General features: G+C 47.1%; 1 protein-coding gene across 1 annotated transcript in view; it reads left to right on the forward strand.

Annotated features, from left to right (window-relative positions):
- LOC120945815 overlaps positions 1-18634 on the forward strand; it is a 38267-nt gene that overhangs the window by 8640 nt on the left and 10993 nt on the right. The window contains exon 3 of the mRNA XM_040360253.1: positions 1056-1294. Coding sequence (XP_040216187.1) covers positions 1056-1294 — 239 coding nt within the window. The remainder of the gene's footprint in view (positions 1-1055; positions 1295-18634) is intronic.

The following is an 18634-nucleotide window of genomic DNA, read 5'->3' on the forward strand; positions in this document are numbered from 1 at the left end:
CCAGATTCTGATAAGCCCCCCGCCCGCAGACCCCCACAACCACCAGGCAAGGGTTGTGGGGATGAGGCCCTTGCCCCGATCAACATGGGGACATCCTCCCCATGTTGAGGGCATGTGGCCTGGTACGGTTCAGGAGAGGGGGGGGGGCCGCACTCTGTCCCCCCCTCTTTTCTGCGGCCGGCCAGGTTAACGTGCTCGGATAAGGGTCTGGTGTGAATTTTTGGGGGAACTCCACGCCATTTTTTTTTAAATTTGGGGTGGAGTTCCCCTTAAAATCCACACCAGACCTGAAGAGTCTGGAATGGATATTTGGGGGGGAACCCCACATCATTTGTTTTTTAAATTGACGGCGGGGTTCCCCTTAATATCCATTTCAGACCTGAAGGGCCTGGTAATGGAATTTGGGGGGACCCCCACGCTTTTTTTCTTTTTTTATGAATGAATTCTCTCTGAATTGCCAGAGCGGACAATTTATTATAGCCGCAAGTCTGGTTTTAAAAGACTTTTTTTCCTTTCAGAAATGACACTATGTACGGGAAACATGTGCTATTTCACATGCTAACTTTACACCCCCTCCTAGGTACGAAATTTAAAGTAATATTTCAACTTTTATTGTTTCACTTTTAGCATTATTAAATTCACTGCTCCTGAAAAAACGGCCGTTTTTAAAACTTTGCATTGATACATGTCCCCTGGGACAGGGCCCGGGTCCCCAAACACTTTTTAGGACAATAACTTGCATATTAGCCTTTAAAATTAGCACTTTAGATTTCTCCCATAGACTTTAACAGGGTGTTCCGCGGCTTTTCGAATTTGCCGCGAACACCCCTAATTGTTCGTTGTTCGCCGAACAGGCAATGTTCAAGTCGAACATGAGTTCGACTTGAACTCGAAGCTCATCCCTAGCAAAGGCCCAAAACACAGAAAGGGGCCTTTCTTAAAATATAGAGCTACAGCCCTCATGTGTAGGTGGGTAAAAACTGTACTTACCATGAATTACCATCATTCCCTCACCATTAGAGAATTCTCATTATATGTAATGTGCTTTTTTTAAGGCAAACAAGAAAATGACAGAAGACTTCAAGAAGAAGAGAGGAGGAGGCAGCAGCAGATTGAGCGAGAGAGGAGGATTCAGGAGGAGATTGAGAAGGAAAGTAAAGCTCTAGAAGAAAAACAGGTCCAGTTTAATAAGAAGCTGGAGATGAGAAGAAACAGAAACATACAAAGACAGAAGGAAACTCATATCCTTCGCCACATGGTAGAAGATGATGCCCTTCCCATCCAAATAACTGAGGTAACATATAAATATATATATACACATCATATTAGAAAGCAAGATATGCTAAAATTAGGCTAAGATCCGACTGGCATAAGTCTCTTACACCGTTGTATCTTAGGGTGCATATTTACGCTGGCCGCTAGGTGGCGCTGCCGTTGAATTAAGCGTATAATATGCAAATGACCTGGATACGCCGATTCAGAAACATACGTGCGCCCGGCGGATTTTTTTACGTCGTTTGCGTAAGGCTTTTTCCGGCGTAACGTTACTTCTGCTATATGAGGCATAGCCAATGTTAAGTATGGACGTCGTTCCCGCGTCAAATTTTGTAAATTTTACGTTGTTTGCGTAAGTCGTTCGCGAATAGGGCTTTGCGTAAATTACGTCCACGTCGAAAGCATTGACTATTTGCGATGTGATTAGGTGATCAGGTGGCTGTCAGCCTTGGCTGCCAAGGCTGACAGCCACCTGTCTCCTGTAGCATCCAATTTAGCCAAAGTCAAGATGTACGTCAATTTATTATTATCGGTCTTGACAATGAACTCAGCCCCATATAGGTAGTCCTTCAACTTGTCCACCACCGCCCAATTAAGGGCTAGAAACTCCAGCTTATGGATGGGATAATTTTTCTCAGATAGGGTAAGGCTTCGACTCACATAAGCCACTGGTCTTAGTCCTCCATTCTGTTCTTGATATAAGACTCCTCCTATCCCTTACTGGCATCCACATGAAGTTCATAGGGCAGGCCAGGGTCAGCAAAAGCTAGAACTGGAGCTTCCGTAAGACTCTTCTTCAGCTGCCAGAATGCTCTTTCACATTGAGAGGTCCATTGTCCTTGGACTGACTCTCCCTTCCTGCAAGTACCACCCTTCTTAATTTTGATTCCATCTTCTTCACCTGTGGCCACTTGCAACAGCTCATTGAGGGGCCAAGCAATCTTGGCAAAGTTCACCATGAACCGTCTATAGTAGGAACAAAATCCCAGGAAAGATCTCAGTTTGGTTACAGTCCTTGGCCAGGTGATAATGGCCTCCAACTTCTGTGAATCTGTAGCAACCCCTCCGGCAGAGACAACATGACCCAAATAGGTGAGTGAGGTTCTATAGAACTGGCATTTTTCCAACGACAGCTTCAATTCTTCTTCATGGAGGCGGGAAAATACCTTTTCCAGCCGAGTTTCATGCTTTTCTAGCATTCTTTCGAACACAAAGATGTCATCCAGCTACTCCAGCACTTCCACAAGATTCATGTCTCCTACTGTTCTTTCCATTAGCCGTTGAAAAGCACGTTCTAAGCACGGGAAACAAGCGCTGCTTCACAGGCATACTATACACCCCCCCAGGTACGAAATTTAAAGGAATATTTCACTTTTATTGTTTCACTTTAAGCATTATTAAAATCACTGCTCCCCAAAAAAACTTCAGTTTTTAATTTTGTGTGAAAAAACGGCCGTTTTTAAAACTTTGCATTGATACATGTCCCCTGGGGCAGGACCCGGGTCCCCAAATACTTTTTATGACAATAACTTGCATATAAGCCTTTAAAATTAGCACTTTAGATTTCTCCCATAGACTTTTACAGGGTGTTCTGCGGCTTTTCGAATTTGCTGCGAACACCCCAAATTGTTCGCTGTTCGCCGAACAGGCGAACAGGCAATGTTCGACTCGAACTCGAACTCGAAGCTCATCCTTACTCAGCAATACTGACCAGTAGGAACATCATATGGATGGAGGGCTCCAGCCGGAATTCCCTGATGTCTGTGTCCTGTGGAAATGTCACTGCCGCGCCACGCTTCAACTCCCGGTAGACTGGAATACAGGTGTACCCCGATGACCCGGAGCGCAGACCGGTCCGCTCTGTTGCGATAGCGGTGGCACAATTCCTCCCAATGACACTAATAATGGTGTTCAATTCCTCCCAATGACACCAACGATGGGGCCCGATTCCTCCAATAGTGTAAAAACCTCTTCGGTCACAATTTTAATGTAAAAGTAATGCGCTTACATCACAAATAAAAAAAATCACCTTTGGTATATGTTAAGTTCATGGTGGGTACACACGACCGTTTTTCGGGTTCTAAAAAATTAGATTTTTTTTATGTCATTAAAAACGATCGTGTGTGGGCGTAGCGCATCTCATATGCGCTACGCCGACGTAACATTGAGAGGCAAGAACAGTATTCACAAAGCACTCGCTCCCAACGTTGCGCCGGCGTAACGTAAATTGTCCGGCGTAAGCCCGCCTAATTCAAAGTAGGAAGGAAGTGGGCGTGATCCATTTAAATGAAGCTTGACCCCATGCAAATGATGGTCCGAACGAACGGCGCATGCGCGTGCATGCTCACAATCTCGTAGAATTTACTCCCTAAGATACGACGGCTCAATGCCTATGACGTGAACATAACCTACGCCCATCCCCATTCACGTACGACTTTCGTAAATGACGTAAAATACGACGGCTGTTCCGTCGTCCATACCTTTGCATGGGATGCGCCTCCTATAGGTGGAATAACTTTACGCCGGACGTACGCCTTACGTAAATGGCGTATACTACAGCGACGGGCGCAAGTACGTTCATAAATCTGCGCATCTCGGTCATTTGCATATTCGACGCATAAATCAATGGAAGCGTCCCTTGTGGCCAGCGTAAATATGCGCACAGGCTCCGACAACGTAGGAAACTTATGTCGGTCGGATGGAGCCACATTTCAGGCGTATCTAGCATTAGGAATCAGGCGCATAGATACGACGGCGCATCTGTGTACTTACGCTGCGTATATAAAGATACGTCGGCATAAGTGCTTTGAGAATCCGGGCCATCATTTTTTAGAACCCGAAGAACCTAACATATACCAAAGGCGATTTGTTTTTATGTGTGATGTAAGTGCATTACTTTTTCATTCAAAATGTTATAATTGCGAGTTAGCTGCACTGAGCCATAGCTGTTCCCGTCTGGTCTGAAATTACTAAAGGTGAGTAAAGGTACTGTACCTCATGTGTAGGGCAGAGGGATCTGGTTAAAGGTGCCTGGCGTAGCCCAAAAGAACCCACCCTGGGGTTGGCCTCTCATGTGACCCTTGCTTGGTGCCCAACGAGGAGGGAAACATGGAGGACATGATGACCACCCACACACCCTTCCCTTACGTATTTTGCCTCACAACGTGGAGCTACGCCTACTGCATACCTTTAAAGACCACCTCTAATGAGACCATGGCATTAGTTAGTTAGTTAGAACTTGTTCAGGCAAAACTCCACATTAACAACACATGCCTGTTTCCTGATTGGCTCTTGTAGAAGGTTCCATCTCCTAAATGGTGGATCTCCCAATAATGGGTGTATATAGCAACCACACCTGGAACGACGCGCAGATGCTCCATGTACGTTGCCACCATGGCAAGTCACCAGCTCCCATTGAAGAGAGTGTCAACGCTAACTGACACCAGGATGTGGTACCAGTCTGCCTATAGGTTTGCTCTCTGCCACTTGGGCACCCAAGAAGAGCTTTGAGTCATTTGTTCAAGCATCTGCAGCGTAGCGCTATTTCAGCAAATGCTGGAAAAGGAGCCCAGAAAAAAACAAACAAAAGAGGGCGCACAGGCCTAGTGCATTATCCCACAAATTTAAATACAATGAAAAGAACTACTCACAAGCATAGGTAGTAATAGTGCTCATCAGGCCACTCTCCGTGGCTTTACACTTCTACAGGGAGTGCAGAATTATTAGGCAAATGAGTATTTTGACCACATCATCCTCTTTATGCATGTTGTCTTACTCCAAGCTGTATATGCTCGAAAGCCTACTACCAATTAAGCATATTAGGTGATGTGCATCTCTGTAATGAGAAGGGGTGTGGTCTAATGACATCAACACCCTATATCAGGTGTGCATAATTATTAGGCAACTTCCTTTCCTTTGGCAAAATGGGTCAAAAGAAGGACTTGACAGGCTCAGAAAAGTCAAAAATAGTGAGATATCTTGCAGAGGGATGCAGCACTCTTAAAATTGCAAAGCTTCTGAAGCGTGCTCATCGAACAATCAAGCGTTTCATTCAAAATAGTCAACAGGGTCGCAAGAAGCGTGTGGAAAAACCAAGGCGCAAAATAACTGCCCATGAACTGAGAAAAGTCAAGCGTGCAGCTGCCAAGATGCCACTTGCCACCAGTTTGGCCATATTTCAGAGCTGCAACATCACTGGAGTGCCCAAAAGCACAAGGTGTGCAATACTCAGAGACATGGCCAAGGTAAGAAAGGCTGAAAGACGACCACCACTGAACAAGACACACAAGCTGAAACGTCAAGACTGGGCCAAGAAATATCTCAAGAATGATTTTTCTAAGGTTTTATGGACTGATGAAATGAGAGTGAGTCTTGATGGGCCAGATGGAAGAGCCCGTGGCTGGATTGGTAAAGGGCAGAGAGCTCCAGTCCGACTCAGACGCCAGCAAGGTGGTGGTGGAGTACTGGTTTGGGCTGGTATCATCAAAGATGAGCTTGTGGGGCCTTTTCGGGTTGAGGATGGAGTCAAGCTCAACTCCCAGTCCTACTGCCAGTTTCTGGAAGACACCTTCTTCAAGCAGTGGTACAGGAAGAAGTCTGCATCCTTCAAGAAAAACATGATTTTCATGCAGGACAATGCTCCATCACACGCGCCCAAGTACTCCACAGCGTGGCTGGCAAGAAAGAGTATAAAAGAAGAAAAACTAATGACATGGCCTCCTTGTTCACCTGATCTGAACCCCATTGAGAACCTGTGGTCCATCATCAAATGTGAGATTTACAAGGAGGGAAAACAGTACACCTCTCTGAACAGTGTCTGGGAGGCTGTGGTTGCTGCTGCACGCAATGTTGATGGTGAACAGATCAAAACACTGACAGAATCCATGGATGGCAGGCTTTTGAGTGTCCTTGCAAAGAAAGGTGGCTATATTGGTCACTGATTTGTTTTTGTTTTGTTTTTGAATGTCAGAAATGTATATTTGTGAATGTTGAGATGTTATATTGGTTTCACTGGTAAAAATAAATAATTGAAATGGGTATATATTTGTTTTTTGTTAAGTTGCCTAATAATTATGCACAGTAATAGTCACCTGCACACACCGATATCCCCCTAAAATAGCTAAAACTAAAAACAAACTAAAAACTACTTCCAAAAATATTCAGCTTTGATATTAATGAGTTTTTTGGGTTCATTGAGAACATGGTTGTTGTTCAATAATAAAATTAATCCTCAAAAATACAACTTGCCTAATAATTCTGCACTCCCTGTAGAATCAACGATGACCACCAGAGCATAGATGGGACATCACTGGGGTCCCTGCAGGCTGATGCATTTAGAAGGGATTTCCGTCTTCATCAGAGCCAAACAGCAAATGATCTTTCAGCCATATATTTATATATATATATTCTTACATATGATCCCTGTTATGCCCACATCATGAGAATCAAGTGTTGTATGACCGCGCAATTGTCATTCAAAGTGCGACAGCGCTGAAAGCTGAAAATTGGTCTGGGCAGCAAGTGGTTAAACACAGGTCAGCCTCTTTCGGAAAAACTTTTTATTCCTGGCCCTAAACTTCAGCAGCTCATTCAACCTTCTCTAAGAGGACAACCATTTAAGTTTATTATCTGGGATAGGGTCCAGAATATAGTTGGCTTCCCCCGCAGAGGTCCCCACCTTAACAAATCTCAACTCCCTACGGAAAGCAGCTTGGCACTGACTTGTTGGATTAGCAGTCCTTGAAGGAAAGCCTTAAGAGCATCCCATACCACCCATGGTGAAGTAGAACCCACATTAACTGACAGCAAAGCCCCAATAGAAGAAGGCAGGAGGTCTTTGGGGAACAAAACAAGAATTATGCAATTTAGAATAACACGTATAAGCACATTCATCAGGGTGAAACCGTCTCCACCCTTCCTGCAGCCCCAATTCCCTTTAAAAATCCCCTAAAGAGGAAAGGCCCTCGGCAGAGGGAATCTAGGAGGAGGAAACCTGTCACGCTGCAAATCAATAACACTGATTTTTGTATAATCAGTTTTATTGTTTTCCAACATTTAAATCACATACATACATTTACCAGGAGGTTGCATAGTGAACAGAATGGCGACCACGCAGGGTCTCATAGACTGTAAGATGCCCCTTGGGGGTCAGTGAACATGCAGTACTTTGGCAAACAGCGCCGAAATAGCAGGCAATAACTGGGTGTCTCACGTAGTAGTCACCCCTAAAGGCAGTGCAATTGTCTATTGTGCAGTATGGGGTCGGGTTGCTGCGTCTGCTCTTTATGGAATATCTGGGAGAAGCCCCTGCCCGCGGGCAGGGCGGGGGGAGGGGGGCCCAAGGGCCTCCAGCTGTCCACCCCCCACCGCCGCCCACGCCGCAGGTGCCCCCCCCACTGGGCATTGGGACCAGCTACAAGGCAACCCTCGTTCCCCTGACATCAGGGGACGGTCCCATCGCCCCCAGAGTTTTGTAATTCCAGCCCTGAGCCCGACCCCTCAATTGGCCCCTTGGTCGGTAGCGCCATTATTAACATAACATATTAACTGATATTCCTGGGCATAACAGGGTAGACTGGGGAGAAAGGGAAAAGCAGGGAGGGGAAGGGAGGGGTAGAGTAAGAAAGAAGACAGACAAAGACAGTCCAGGTGTACTTGCGATTTCTCAAGGTGCTGCTAGCTTCCACACGCCGGGCCCGGCTTCGCGGGGAGAAATCTCCTCAGATAGTTCCTCTTCATCCAGCACATCCAAATACATGGGCATGGGGCTCTTTCCTATTTTTGTGCTAATCTGTGGGCCTTAAGGGAGGGATCTGATAGTTCTAATAAGGCAATATCCAAGCTAGAAGGGACAAAAGTGGGGTCGGTAGTGTAATCCGACCAGGGGGCCCATATGGTGTTGAATCGTTCACGTGTGTCACGGCAGGTCGCTATCCAGTCCTCCGCTTCTCTGACTGCATTCACCCCAGCGATCCACTCCTCCCTTGTAGGGACTCTGGGTGTTTTCCAGTGAACCGGCAGTAGACGCCTCGCCGCATTAAGCAGGTGAGGTAGCATACACTTCTTGTACTGTTGGATGGGGATCGTGGGGACATGCAGCAGGAAGTGTTTCGGAGAGAGAGGAATCTCCATCCTGGTCACTACTTTGATCTGATCCCGTATGTCTTCCCAGAAGGGTCTGACCAAGGGGCAGTCCCACCAAATATGGAGCAGCGTTCCCCTGAGGTTACAGCCCCGCCAGCACAACGGTGACATAGAAGTGTAAATATTAGCCAGGTCTGCTGGGACCCTATACCAACGGGACAAGAGCTTGAAATTCGTCTCCTTTGTTCTCGAGTCGATGGAGGACGAATGGGTCAATTGGTATAGATGGGTAAGTTGTGTCTCTGTAAATATCGTCCCCAGGTCAGATTCCCACCGTCGTACATAGGCAGGTCTAACCTGCGCCGTAGCTGAGGTAAGAAGACTGTATAGTTCTGACACTATGTGGGCGGTAGGGGCGTCGTCAATGAACAACCGTTCAAATGGGGTAAGTGTCGAGGGGTCTCTAATGTTGCGACCGTGGATCTCAAAAAAGTGGTGTAGTTGTCTGTATTTCCAGAAGTTCATACGGGAACCCTGTCTACCCACCGGGAGCGCCTCATAGCTCAGGAGTTTGCCACCTCCCATAAGTTTCCCACAACTGGCATTCCCATCGTCCACCCACGACTCGAAGAAAGACATCTGCTCACCCGGGGGGAACCATTGGAAACCCCCTAGGGGGGCCAGTGGGGACACAGGGGGGGCCAAGTGAATCTCGGCGTTCGTCTTATCCCAGACTGTCAGAACATGAGACGTCAGAGGGGAGGTTGTATCGGACAGCCCCCTGTGTTCCTTTGCCAACCACGGAGCGTAGGACAAATTCCTGCCCGCCAGACTTTTTTCTAGGGGTACCCAGACCTTGGTATGGGTGTGAAAACGCCAGTTGAGGATCCTCTGTAGAGCTATTGCTCGATAATACTGTTTAATGTCAGGGACCCCTAGGCCTCCCGTTCGCTTTGAGCGTCGCAGTATCCTAAGCGCCACTCTAGGTTTACGCGCATTCCAGATAAAAGCGGACATCATGCTGGAGATACGGTCAAAGAATTGTTTAGGTAGGGGGATCGGGAGCATTTGTAAGTAGAAAAGAATGCGCGGCAGTACCGTCATCTTTAAAATATTTACCCGACCTAGCCAAGTGAAGGCCGATCGCGTCCATTTCAGGAGGTCACTTTTGACCGTGGCTAATAATGGGGCATAGTTAGCTAAATATAGGGTATCAAATCTGTCGGTCAACTGCACACCTAAGTAACGCATGGATGTCGTGGTCCAAGTGAAAGGGAAAGAGGCTCGGAGACCCGTGGCTATGTGGGAGGGAAGATTAATGGGGAGAATCTCCGATTTTGACAGGTTGATTTTAAAATTGGACAGGGTCCCGAAGAGTTTCAATTCTCTCATCAGGTTAGGTAATGATATCGTCGTGTTCGATAGGTGGAAAAGAACATCGTCCGCGTATGCCGAGAGCTTATGCTCTGTGTGTCCAACCCGTAGGCCTGTGATGTCTGGGTTGGCTCGCACGGTCCGAAGCAGGGGTTCTAAAACTAAAGCGAACAAGAGGGGTGACAGGGGGCACCCCTGTCTTTTACCATTTCTAATGGGGAATCTCGAGGATAGGGTTCCGTTTACTTTGACCTGAGCACAAGGTGTTGAATAGAGGGACAAGATCATGTTCAGTAGTCGTGGCCCTAGACCGATCGATCGCAGGACCTCCGTCATATACGGCCAGTCCACACGATCGAAGGCCTTTTCGGCGTCAGTTGAAAGAATAATATAGGACGGGGAGGTTGGGCAGGTCCGGGCCCAGTGGATAAGTTGAACTGCTCTCAGGGAGTTATCTCTGGCTTCTCGACCAACTATGAAGCCTGTCTGGTCAGGGTGCACGATTCCGGGTAGGAGGTGCTTGAGCCTGTTCGCTAATACTTTTGCTAGGAGCTTAATGTCCAAATTAAGGAGGGAGATAGGGCGGTAGCTTTGGGGGACGGTGGGGTCCTTGCCTTCTTTGGGGATCACAGTAATGTGAGCAAGCAGAGCTTCTGAGGGGATGGTTTTACCCCCCGCTAAGGAGTTAAAATATTTGCACATAGGAGCCGCTAGGTGGGAAAGGAAGGTCTTATAATATGCCTTACTAAACCCATCAGGGCCTGGGCTCTTCCCGTTAGGCAAGGACTCCACCGTGGCCCCGAGCTCTGTGGTGGTGATCGGGAGTTCTAGTGTCGCGGACTGGTCGTCTGTGAGTGGGGGGAGGTTAGCTGATTCAAGATACCGCTGAATCGCCTGTTGTCTGGTATTCTGCGTGTCGGGGGGAGTGTCGGAGCTCAGATTATATAGGCTGGCGTAGTAGTCTCGAAACCCCGAAGCTATTGTGGAGGAGCGTACCGCCATTTCCCCTGAAGGAGAGCGCAGCTTCTGCACGTGGGATGTAGCCTGTTGTTTCCTAATAGCCCGTGCAAGCATTCGACCGCACTTGCTCCCGTGTTCATAGAATTTGTGGGATACGTAGCGGAATTGTTTACAGGTTTGGCGATCTAATAATCTTAAAAATAATTCTCTCAATTCTGTCAGTTCCCTCAGGGCCTCGGGGGTGCCGCTTGCCTTATGTTTTAACTCAGCCTTCCCCAGGGCAGTGTGTACCCTGAGAAAGTCTGCGCCGCGCTCCCGCTTCAGTCTCGCGCCTTGTGAAATCAGTTCCCCCCTAACCACTGCCTTGTGGGCTTCCCAGATCAGACCGTCCTCCAATCCGTCAGCCGAGTTTTCAGCAAAGTAGTGGGACAATGTATCCGACACGCCCTTCACCGCAACTGGGTCATCCAACAGGTTGTCGTTCAGCCTCCACGTCCAAGCCTTGTTCAGGCCCGACGGCAAGTCTATAGCAATAGTGACCGGGGCGTGGTCTGAGATCGATATGTTGCCTATGGTTGCCGTCTGGAGCAGGTCCAGTGTTTTGAAATCAACATATATGTGGTCTATTCGTGTGTAAACATCATGGACTTTGGAGTAATAACTAAAGTCGCGGTCCGTAGGGTGCATCGTGCGCCAGCAGTCGACGAGGAGGCGGGACTGTAGCGCTTTCCGGAAATGCCTAAGAAAGGCGTAAGAATGCAGGGTTTTCGCATGAGAAGTATCTAGCAGGGGGTCGGGGCTGACGTTAAAGTCTCCTCCTATAATCAACCGGCCTTCTCTAAAGTCTGTCAGTTTGTCTAAGGTAGAGTCAATAAAGGTGAGTTGGTCTGAATTTGGTGCATAGATCGTCGCGAATGTGTACATCTGGCCCGCTATGCTACCCTTAAGGAACACGTATCTACCTCGAGGGTCTGTTTCGTTGCCTGAGGGCTGAAAGGGGCAGGATTTATGTATAGCTATAGCTGTCCCCCTAGACTTAGGCGTCGGGGAGGTACTAATGAACCACTGGTTAAAGAGATGGGTGGGCAGCCTAGGGAGGGACTGGGGTGTAAAATGAGTCTCCTGAAGAAAGAGCACCTGTGTTTTCAGTCGCTTTAGTTCCCACCACAGTTTACTGCGTTTGTGAGGGGAACAAAGCCCCCTAACATTGTATGAGCTTATCTTGAGAGAAGCCATGTGTGAAGTTGGGGACCGATGAGTCTAGCTGGCTGGTGACGAGCCCGGCGTGGGAGTCCGGCAGTGTGGCGCACCTGGTAGAGGGAAGATAGAAGTGAGGGAGTAGAGCAGAGAGAGCGGGGGGGGGAAAACATGAAAGGTAAGTAAAAAGTAAACAAAATATTCAACAGTGCGACCGAAGTCACTACATTCAACATCACAACTAAGGGTCTTGTCCAGGGCCCCGTCCCCTATATGGGGGTGGGTTCCTGGACGTCGGCCCGGGGTCCCGGCAGGGACCATCACCCCGAAAAGGGTGGCCTATTGGGGGTACGTGAGTCAACATGGGGATGAGACGGGAACACTCCCAGCTCCGCCCACCTCACCTAACTTGGTGCACTAGGGGGGGGGGAGAACCAAAGGAATAAGCCCATAGGGGGAAGGATCTGTCCGGCCTCTGGGAGCCATTAGAGTTCAGTACTTGTGGTCCAGGCCAAGGTAGCGGGTAAAGTCGTCCCCCACCGTGTCCCCTGAGGAAGCGTACAGATCCATACGGCTAAGATGGGGTGAGGTTAATAAAAAGGGGGAGAAACAAATGGGGGGGGGTAAGGCACGTCTGATCCTGGGGCCATGTGAAAAAGCATAGTCTGTGGCTCTTTAGACCGGGGGAGTAGCGACTTAATTAGTAGCTGAAATAACCGTATCTCTGTGCAGTTACGCCGGTATCTCTTCAAAGGGTAGGGTCTGCTGGAGAATCTGTGGGGCGGCGGTTGTGATCTCTTCTGCGGTTTCGGCGTGAGGTCGATTGCCATGGCTGGGACTGTGGTAGTTTTGGCTGCAGCTGGGCCGACCAGCCCCTCCAGTCTGGGAAGTCTATTGGGTCTAAATCTAGGGAGGACAGGAAGTCCGGAACATCATCCTTAGTGCGGAGTGTCACAGTTTTGCCCTCTTTGGTGACTTGTAAGTAAAAGGGGAACCCCCAGCGATACGTCAGTCCTGCGTCTTGAATAGCTGTCAGCAGGGGGCGCAGTGCTCTGCGTTGCATGAGAGTGCGTCTAGAGATATCTTGGTAGAAGGCTAAGTGCGCGCCATCAAAATCAAAAAAAGGTTTTCCACGCATCTTTTGCATGATGCGGTCTTTTAGGGTGTATTTATGCAGTTTGCAAATAATGTCTCTAGGGTTATTCACATCTTGGGAGGGAGGTTTCAGAGCTCTGTGCGCCCGGTCTATTTCAATAGTGGCCGTAGCTGGGAGACCGAGTATTTCTTTAAAGACACCCTCCAGGGTAGGGATAATGTCCCGTGCCCCCGTAGCCTCCAGTAGGCCACGGATCCTGATATTGGCCCTGCGGCTGCGGTTCTCCATATCGTCGAGTTGACAGAGCAGGGCCTCAATCTGGTGGTCTTGTGCGGTGCATTTCTCTTGTAATAGAGAGATGGCCGGGAGGGACTCTTCAAATCTCTGTTCCAGGGATTCTAGCCTTCCCCCTAAGTGTGTGGTATCTGCCTTGAGCTGAGCTATGTCCTCCTTCAGGGCCTTCTCAACCCTGTCTGCAAACCGTTCTAAGTCGGCCTTGGTGGGGAGGGAGTAAATATGGCGCCGTATGTCCATGTCATCCAGGGGGTCTGGGGCCTCCTGATCGTCCTCCCTCAGCATGGGGAAGCTTGGGGAGTCCCGGGGGGGAGATTCACTCACCGATCCCTGGGATGGAGTCAGGGATCCTTCCAGAGCCTGTGACCGGGTGTGCTGTGAGGCCTTGGGAGTCTTAGAGGCCTTCGACGCCGCCGCCATTTTCGGAGCCTCGCGGCCGCGAGTGCTGCTCCCGGCAAAGAAATCCAGCTGTCCTTGCCTAGTACGGTCCGTCCTCGGTGGCTGGGAGGTGGACCGGTTTCGCTGGGACATTTTAAGCTGCGGATGGGGTAGGATTCTCCCCGTAGCTGATGGCTAGGTGCGGCGGTGAGACGGAGCTGAGGAGATGCACGTCCTCACTCCTCCATAGCCAGGACACGCCAATAACACTGATTTAATAAAATCCCCCAAGCACCAAAATTGAAACTCCCTCAAAAGAAACAAGTTGGAGAAGCACATCTGAATTGTAGGGGGAGGCGGGTTGGGTATATACAGTATATACAACAGCAAATATCAGATCATACAATTTACACTGTAGAAAGACATACAGTATTTGCCATTTTCGTCCACCAAAGCACTACTCCAAAAGAATGACAAGCTTGTATAGACTAAAATAGACACCTCCCCTTGAATGGGAGGTATGAACCAAACGATAGGCGAAATTGCAAAAATCTGGTAGTGTTGCAAGTGGCATGCATCTCCGACAGACCAAAGAGGGAAGAAACGATGAAATTTAATAAAAAAACTGATTGCCTTTTCAGGGCATTATTCAAGCCCCTAACATTCCATGAGAAAACACAAATAAACTGATTAACCATGATTACATATAATCAATAAATATACCAACCAACCTGGTTGTGACAATACATATGTCCCAGTCTGTGGCAGCAAATAAAAACTAAAATAGGCATCGGCCAAACGATAAGGGGACAAAAAATTAAAATACAGACCTTGCAAAAATATCCAATTAAACGCCATTTGGCCTACCTAAACATAATGGGCCAGATTCAGAGAGAACTTACGCTGACGTATCTGTTGATACGCAGCATAAGTTCTAGGATGCACTGTCGTATCTATGCGCCGTATTCACAGTACAAGATACGCCTGAATTTTGGCTTCCTACGACCGACGTAAGTCTCCTACGCCGTCATATCTTGGGTGCATATTTACGCTGGCCGCTAGGGGCGATTCCATTGATTTACTCGTCGAATATGTAAATGAGCTAGATAGGCCGATTTACGTACATACTTACGCCCGTCGCAGGAATCTACGCCGTTTACGTGAGGCGTACGTCCGGCGTAAGTTTACCCCTTAAAAAGCAGGGGTAAGTCATGTTAAGGTATGGACGTCGGAAACGTCGGAACGGCCGTCGTATTTTACATCGTTTACGTAAGTCGTATGTGAATGGGGCTGGGCGTTCGTACGGCCATGCATTTACATGGGGTCACGATTCATTTTAATACAACACGCCCACTACCTGCCTACTTTGAATTAGGCGGGCTTACGTTACGCTGGTGTAAATATGGGAGCAAGTGCTTTGTGAATACTCAGCTTGCCTCTCAATGTTACGTCGGCGTAGCGCATATGAGATGCGCTACGCCGGCACAAAGATACGACAATGTACCTGAATCTGGCCCAATTTTTTTTTTTATTATTAAAACAGCACAGGCAAAGGCACTAGACAAAGCAGGCAACAAAACAACATTTCAACCAGTCCAGTGCCACTTGAGGCGGCTCAAAGAATTGCACACGCCGATAATGGACCACCCAAAGGCGAGCGGGATACAGCATGGAATATTTTAGACCCAAACATTGCAGCCATTTCTTAACTTCTAGAAAAAAGAAAGAAGAAACTGCGCCAAAAAACTAAACAAATAACTGAAAAGCCGTTTCACAGTTATTCAATTGGGAGCTGCGATTACCATGTAACATATCTACAAGAGAAAAGCTGTGGAAGAAAAAATAAATCGCGCTTACCCTGTGACCATTCAATATTAAGTTGAAATAAATAAATGAGTGGTAAACTAACAGTTAAATCACCATTGATAAAACAAATATCCCATATATGAAAATTGTGATAAATTCATAAAAAATGTTATTGAAAAAAAGTCCTCAATTCTAGAAACCAAAAATGTGTCCATGAAAATTAATAATTGGTGTATATTTTGAAAAATCAACCTGAACACCAGTGCTCTGTGAAAGAAAGTCCATATGACGTATCCAAAAGCAACCGTGTTGAATCCACCGCCAATCCGCAGAAATTACTTCTTACCAGCTTGCCACGATCCCCCATAACAGAGGATCAAAGAATGCCTGTAATCAATCAGCTTTCTCCAGGAACCAGCAAACACAAGCACGGACCTTAAGCAGTGACTCTCAACCAATGAACCATCAGCAGATCCACGCGATACATAAAAGATATACACGCTCCACAGATTAGTCTGATCTGTGTGACATGAGAAGAGAGCGGACTTCAGATCTCTGCTGAAATGGGTCACAAGAGTGCAAAACAAATTGCACTCCTGTGACTCATAGGAGAAGTCCAGCCAAAGGAGCTCAGGCTTGACTTAAGGTCCAGTATTCCCCCACAGCAGCCTCAGTCTTGTCCCAGGGCATTGGTAAAAACAGTACAAGAGTAAAAGTACCCCATGTGTAGAGCAGAGTGATCCTGTTACAAGTGCCTAGCCTAGCCCACAAGAACCCACCTCAGGGTAGGCTTCTCATGTGACCCTTGCTTGGTGTCCAACAAGGAGAGAACCGTTGTAGTCATTCCTCATAACTGAGGTCCTTCAGTCCCCTTATTAGCTTTGTTTCCCTTCTCTGGACTCTCTACATTTTAAGCACATCCTTCCTGAGAACCAGTGACCAGAAATGGGTGGCATACTCAAGGTGTGGCTGAACCAGGGTCTTGTAAAGTGGTAGAATTATAGTCTCATCTCTTGAATAAATCCCCTTTTGAATGTATGCTAATAGTCTGCTGGCCTTGCGTGCTGCAGCTTGGCTATGCATGTTGTTGCTGAGTTTGTCATGTACTAGGAACCCCATGTGAAGAAAATAGACTTTATTCTGTATTTTCTCATAGGTTTATTTTTTTTTAAGAACCCCTGGACCGATCTGGGTGAAATTTGGATATGTTGGTCCCCCAGATCGGGGCTATCAGGGGATATGTATTTGTAGGGATACCTTGTGTGGAAAGGTGTGTTTCAACTTTTGGGAAAATTACGTGCTCTCTACCTGGAGATAATTGGTTTATTCCTTAACTGATCTCAATATCTCCCAGGCAGAGAGAGGGCGGGTGTACTATAAAAGCTTGCTGTGGTAATGTCATCTGCTACAGTCATGTAAATGAACCTTAGTCTGGCTCTCAAGAAGAGAGGCGCCTCTGGGTGCATTACTTAAAACAGTTTTTAAAAAATGAATTTAAATTAAAATTAAAAAAACCACAAGTAAAAAAGAAGCCACTCACATTTTGGTGGTCAATCGAAAAACGTGTGGAGTCAATTTTCCAGGAGGGTAAGTAGGTATCGTCTGGCGGTGTCTTTTCCCTTTTGTCCCGGGTACAGCGCTCTGGGATGCAGGGGATCTGTCCTTCTGCCGCTGGTGTGTGCCGATGGACGAGCAGGGATGACGTCACCAGCTTTCCTGGTGACGTCATCCCTGCTCGTCCATCGGCACACACGGCTCACAGCGCCAGCAGAGGAATTCCCCTGCCCACCGCCGAAAAACACTGATTCCACCAGCGGCAGAAGGACAGATCCCCTGCATCCCAGAGCGCTGTACCCGGGACAAAAGGGAAAAGACACCGCCAGACGATACCTACTTACCCTCCTGGAAAATTGACTCCACACGTTTTTCGATTGACCACCAAAATGTGAGTGGCTTCTTTTTTACTTGTGGTTTTTTTAATTTTAATTTAAATTCATTTTTTAAAAACTGTTTTAAGTAATGCACCCAGAGGCGCCTCTCTCCTTGTTTGCTTGCTAGATTGGAACATGGTTTCTGTTCCTTATTGACGGCAGCCCTGTGTGCATACTCCCATCCTAATATATCCGCACATTCCCCACCACTACCCCAAACAGCTGGAATTTTTTACTGATTTCAACCTTACAGATTGACTATGCTGCCTTCTATAACAATGCTCTGATAAACTTTTTTTGCGCATAATCTACTTGCTATTCTGGCTCTCAAGAACCTTTCATTGTGTGATGCTAATTGACACTGTATTGTGTGAATTTCTATTGATGATAAATGTGTATTGTATAGCAGTTGAGAAGAGCTTATCTCGGAGTCACCTTGTCTGGGTAAATGTCTGTCTCCTAAAGGATGTGTATTGGAGGCTTGTTAGTACCCATTGTATGATGTTGTGGGTGCAGTGTGTAATTGTCCATCTGATTACTGCAAGTATTCTTTTTGGTGTATATAAGAGCCTGCCTTGTCAATAAAGATTGTCTATGCCTGGTACACCCTTCATGAAGTCTTGGCTCATGTTTGGGGGAATATTCTAACCATTGGGAAGAATCATCCTGGAAACTGCATTCATCTCCACTATCCCTCTACCTCCTATGGTAGCGATAATCACTTATGCTTGGCGATTGGGAGATGGAAAGAAGGCCGCAGACCACTGCAGGTCGTAACAACCCAGATCTTTCTCCATGCTGGATTCCCCCAGAGGTTCTCCCCCTAGCATGTAATTTGCATTCATATTTTTAGCTCCCAAGTGCATTATTTACATTTTTCTACATTAAACCTCATCTGCCAATTAGCTGCCCGCCCCTCTATTTTATCAAGGTCCACTTGTAATTTTTTTTATATCCTGTTGTGAAGTTTTTGCTTTGCTTAGGTTTGTATCATTAACAAACACTGAGATTGAAATATTTATACCAACCACTATATCGTTTATAAACAAGTTCAACAGAATTGTTCCCAGGACAGAGCCCTGGGCACACCACTCACAACTCCAGACCATTCAGAAACTATACCATTAATCACCACCCTCTGGACACATTCCTGCAACCAAATTTCTATCCGGGTACATACAATCTTATCAGAGCCAAAAGACATTCATTTTTAAATAACAAATTTAAGGGGTACTGTATC

The sequence above is a fragment of the Rana temporaria genome, chromosome 1 (assembly GCF_905171775.1).
Source record: "Rana temporaria chromosome 1, aRanTem1.1, whole genome shotgun sequence".
NCBI classification, from domain to species: domain Eukaryota; kingdom Metazoa; phylum Chordata; class Amphibia; order Anura; family Ranidae; genus Rana; species Rana temporaria.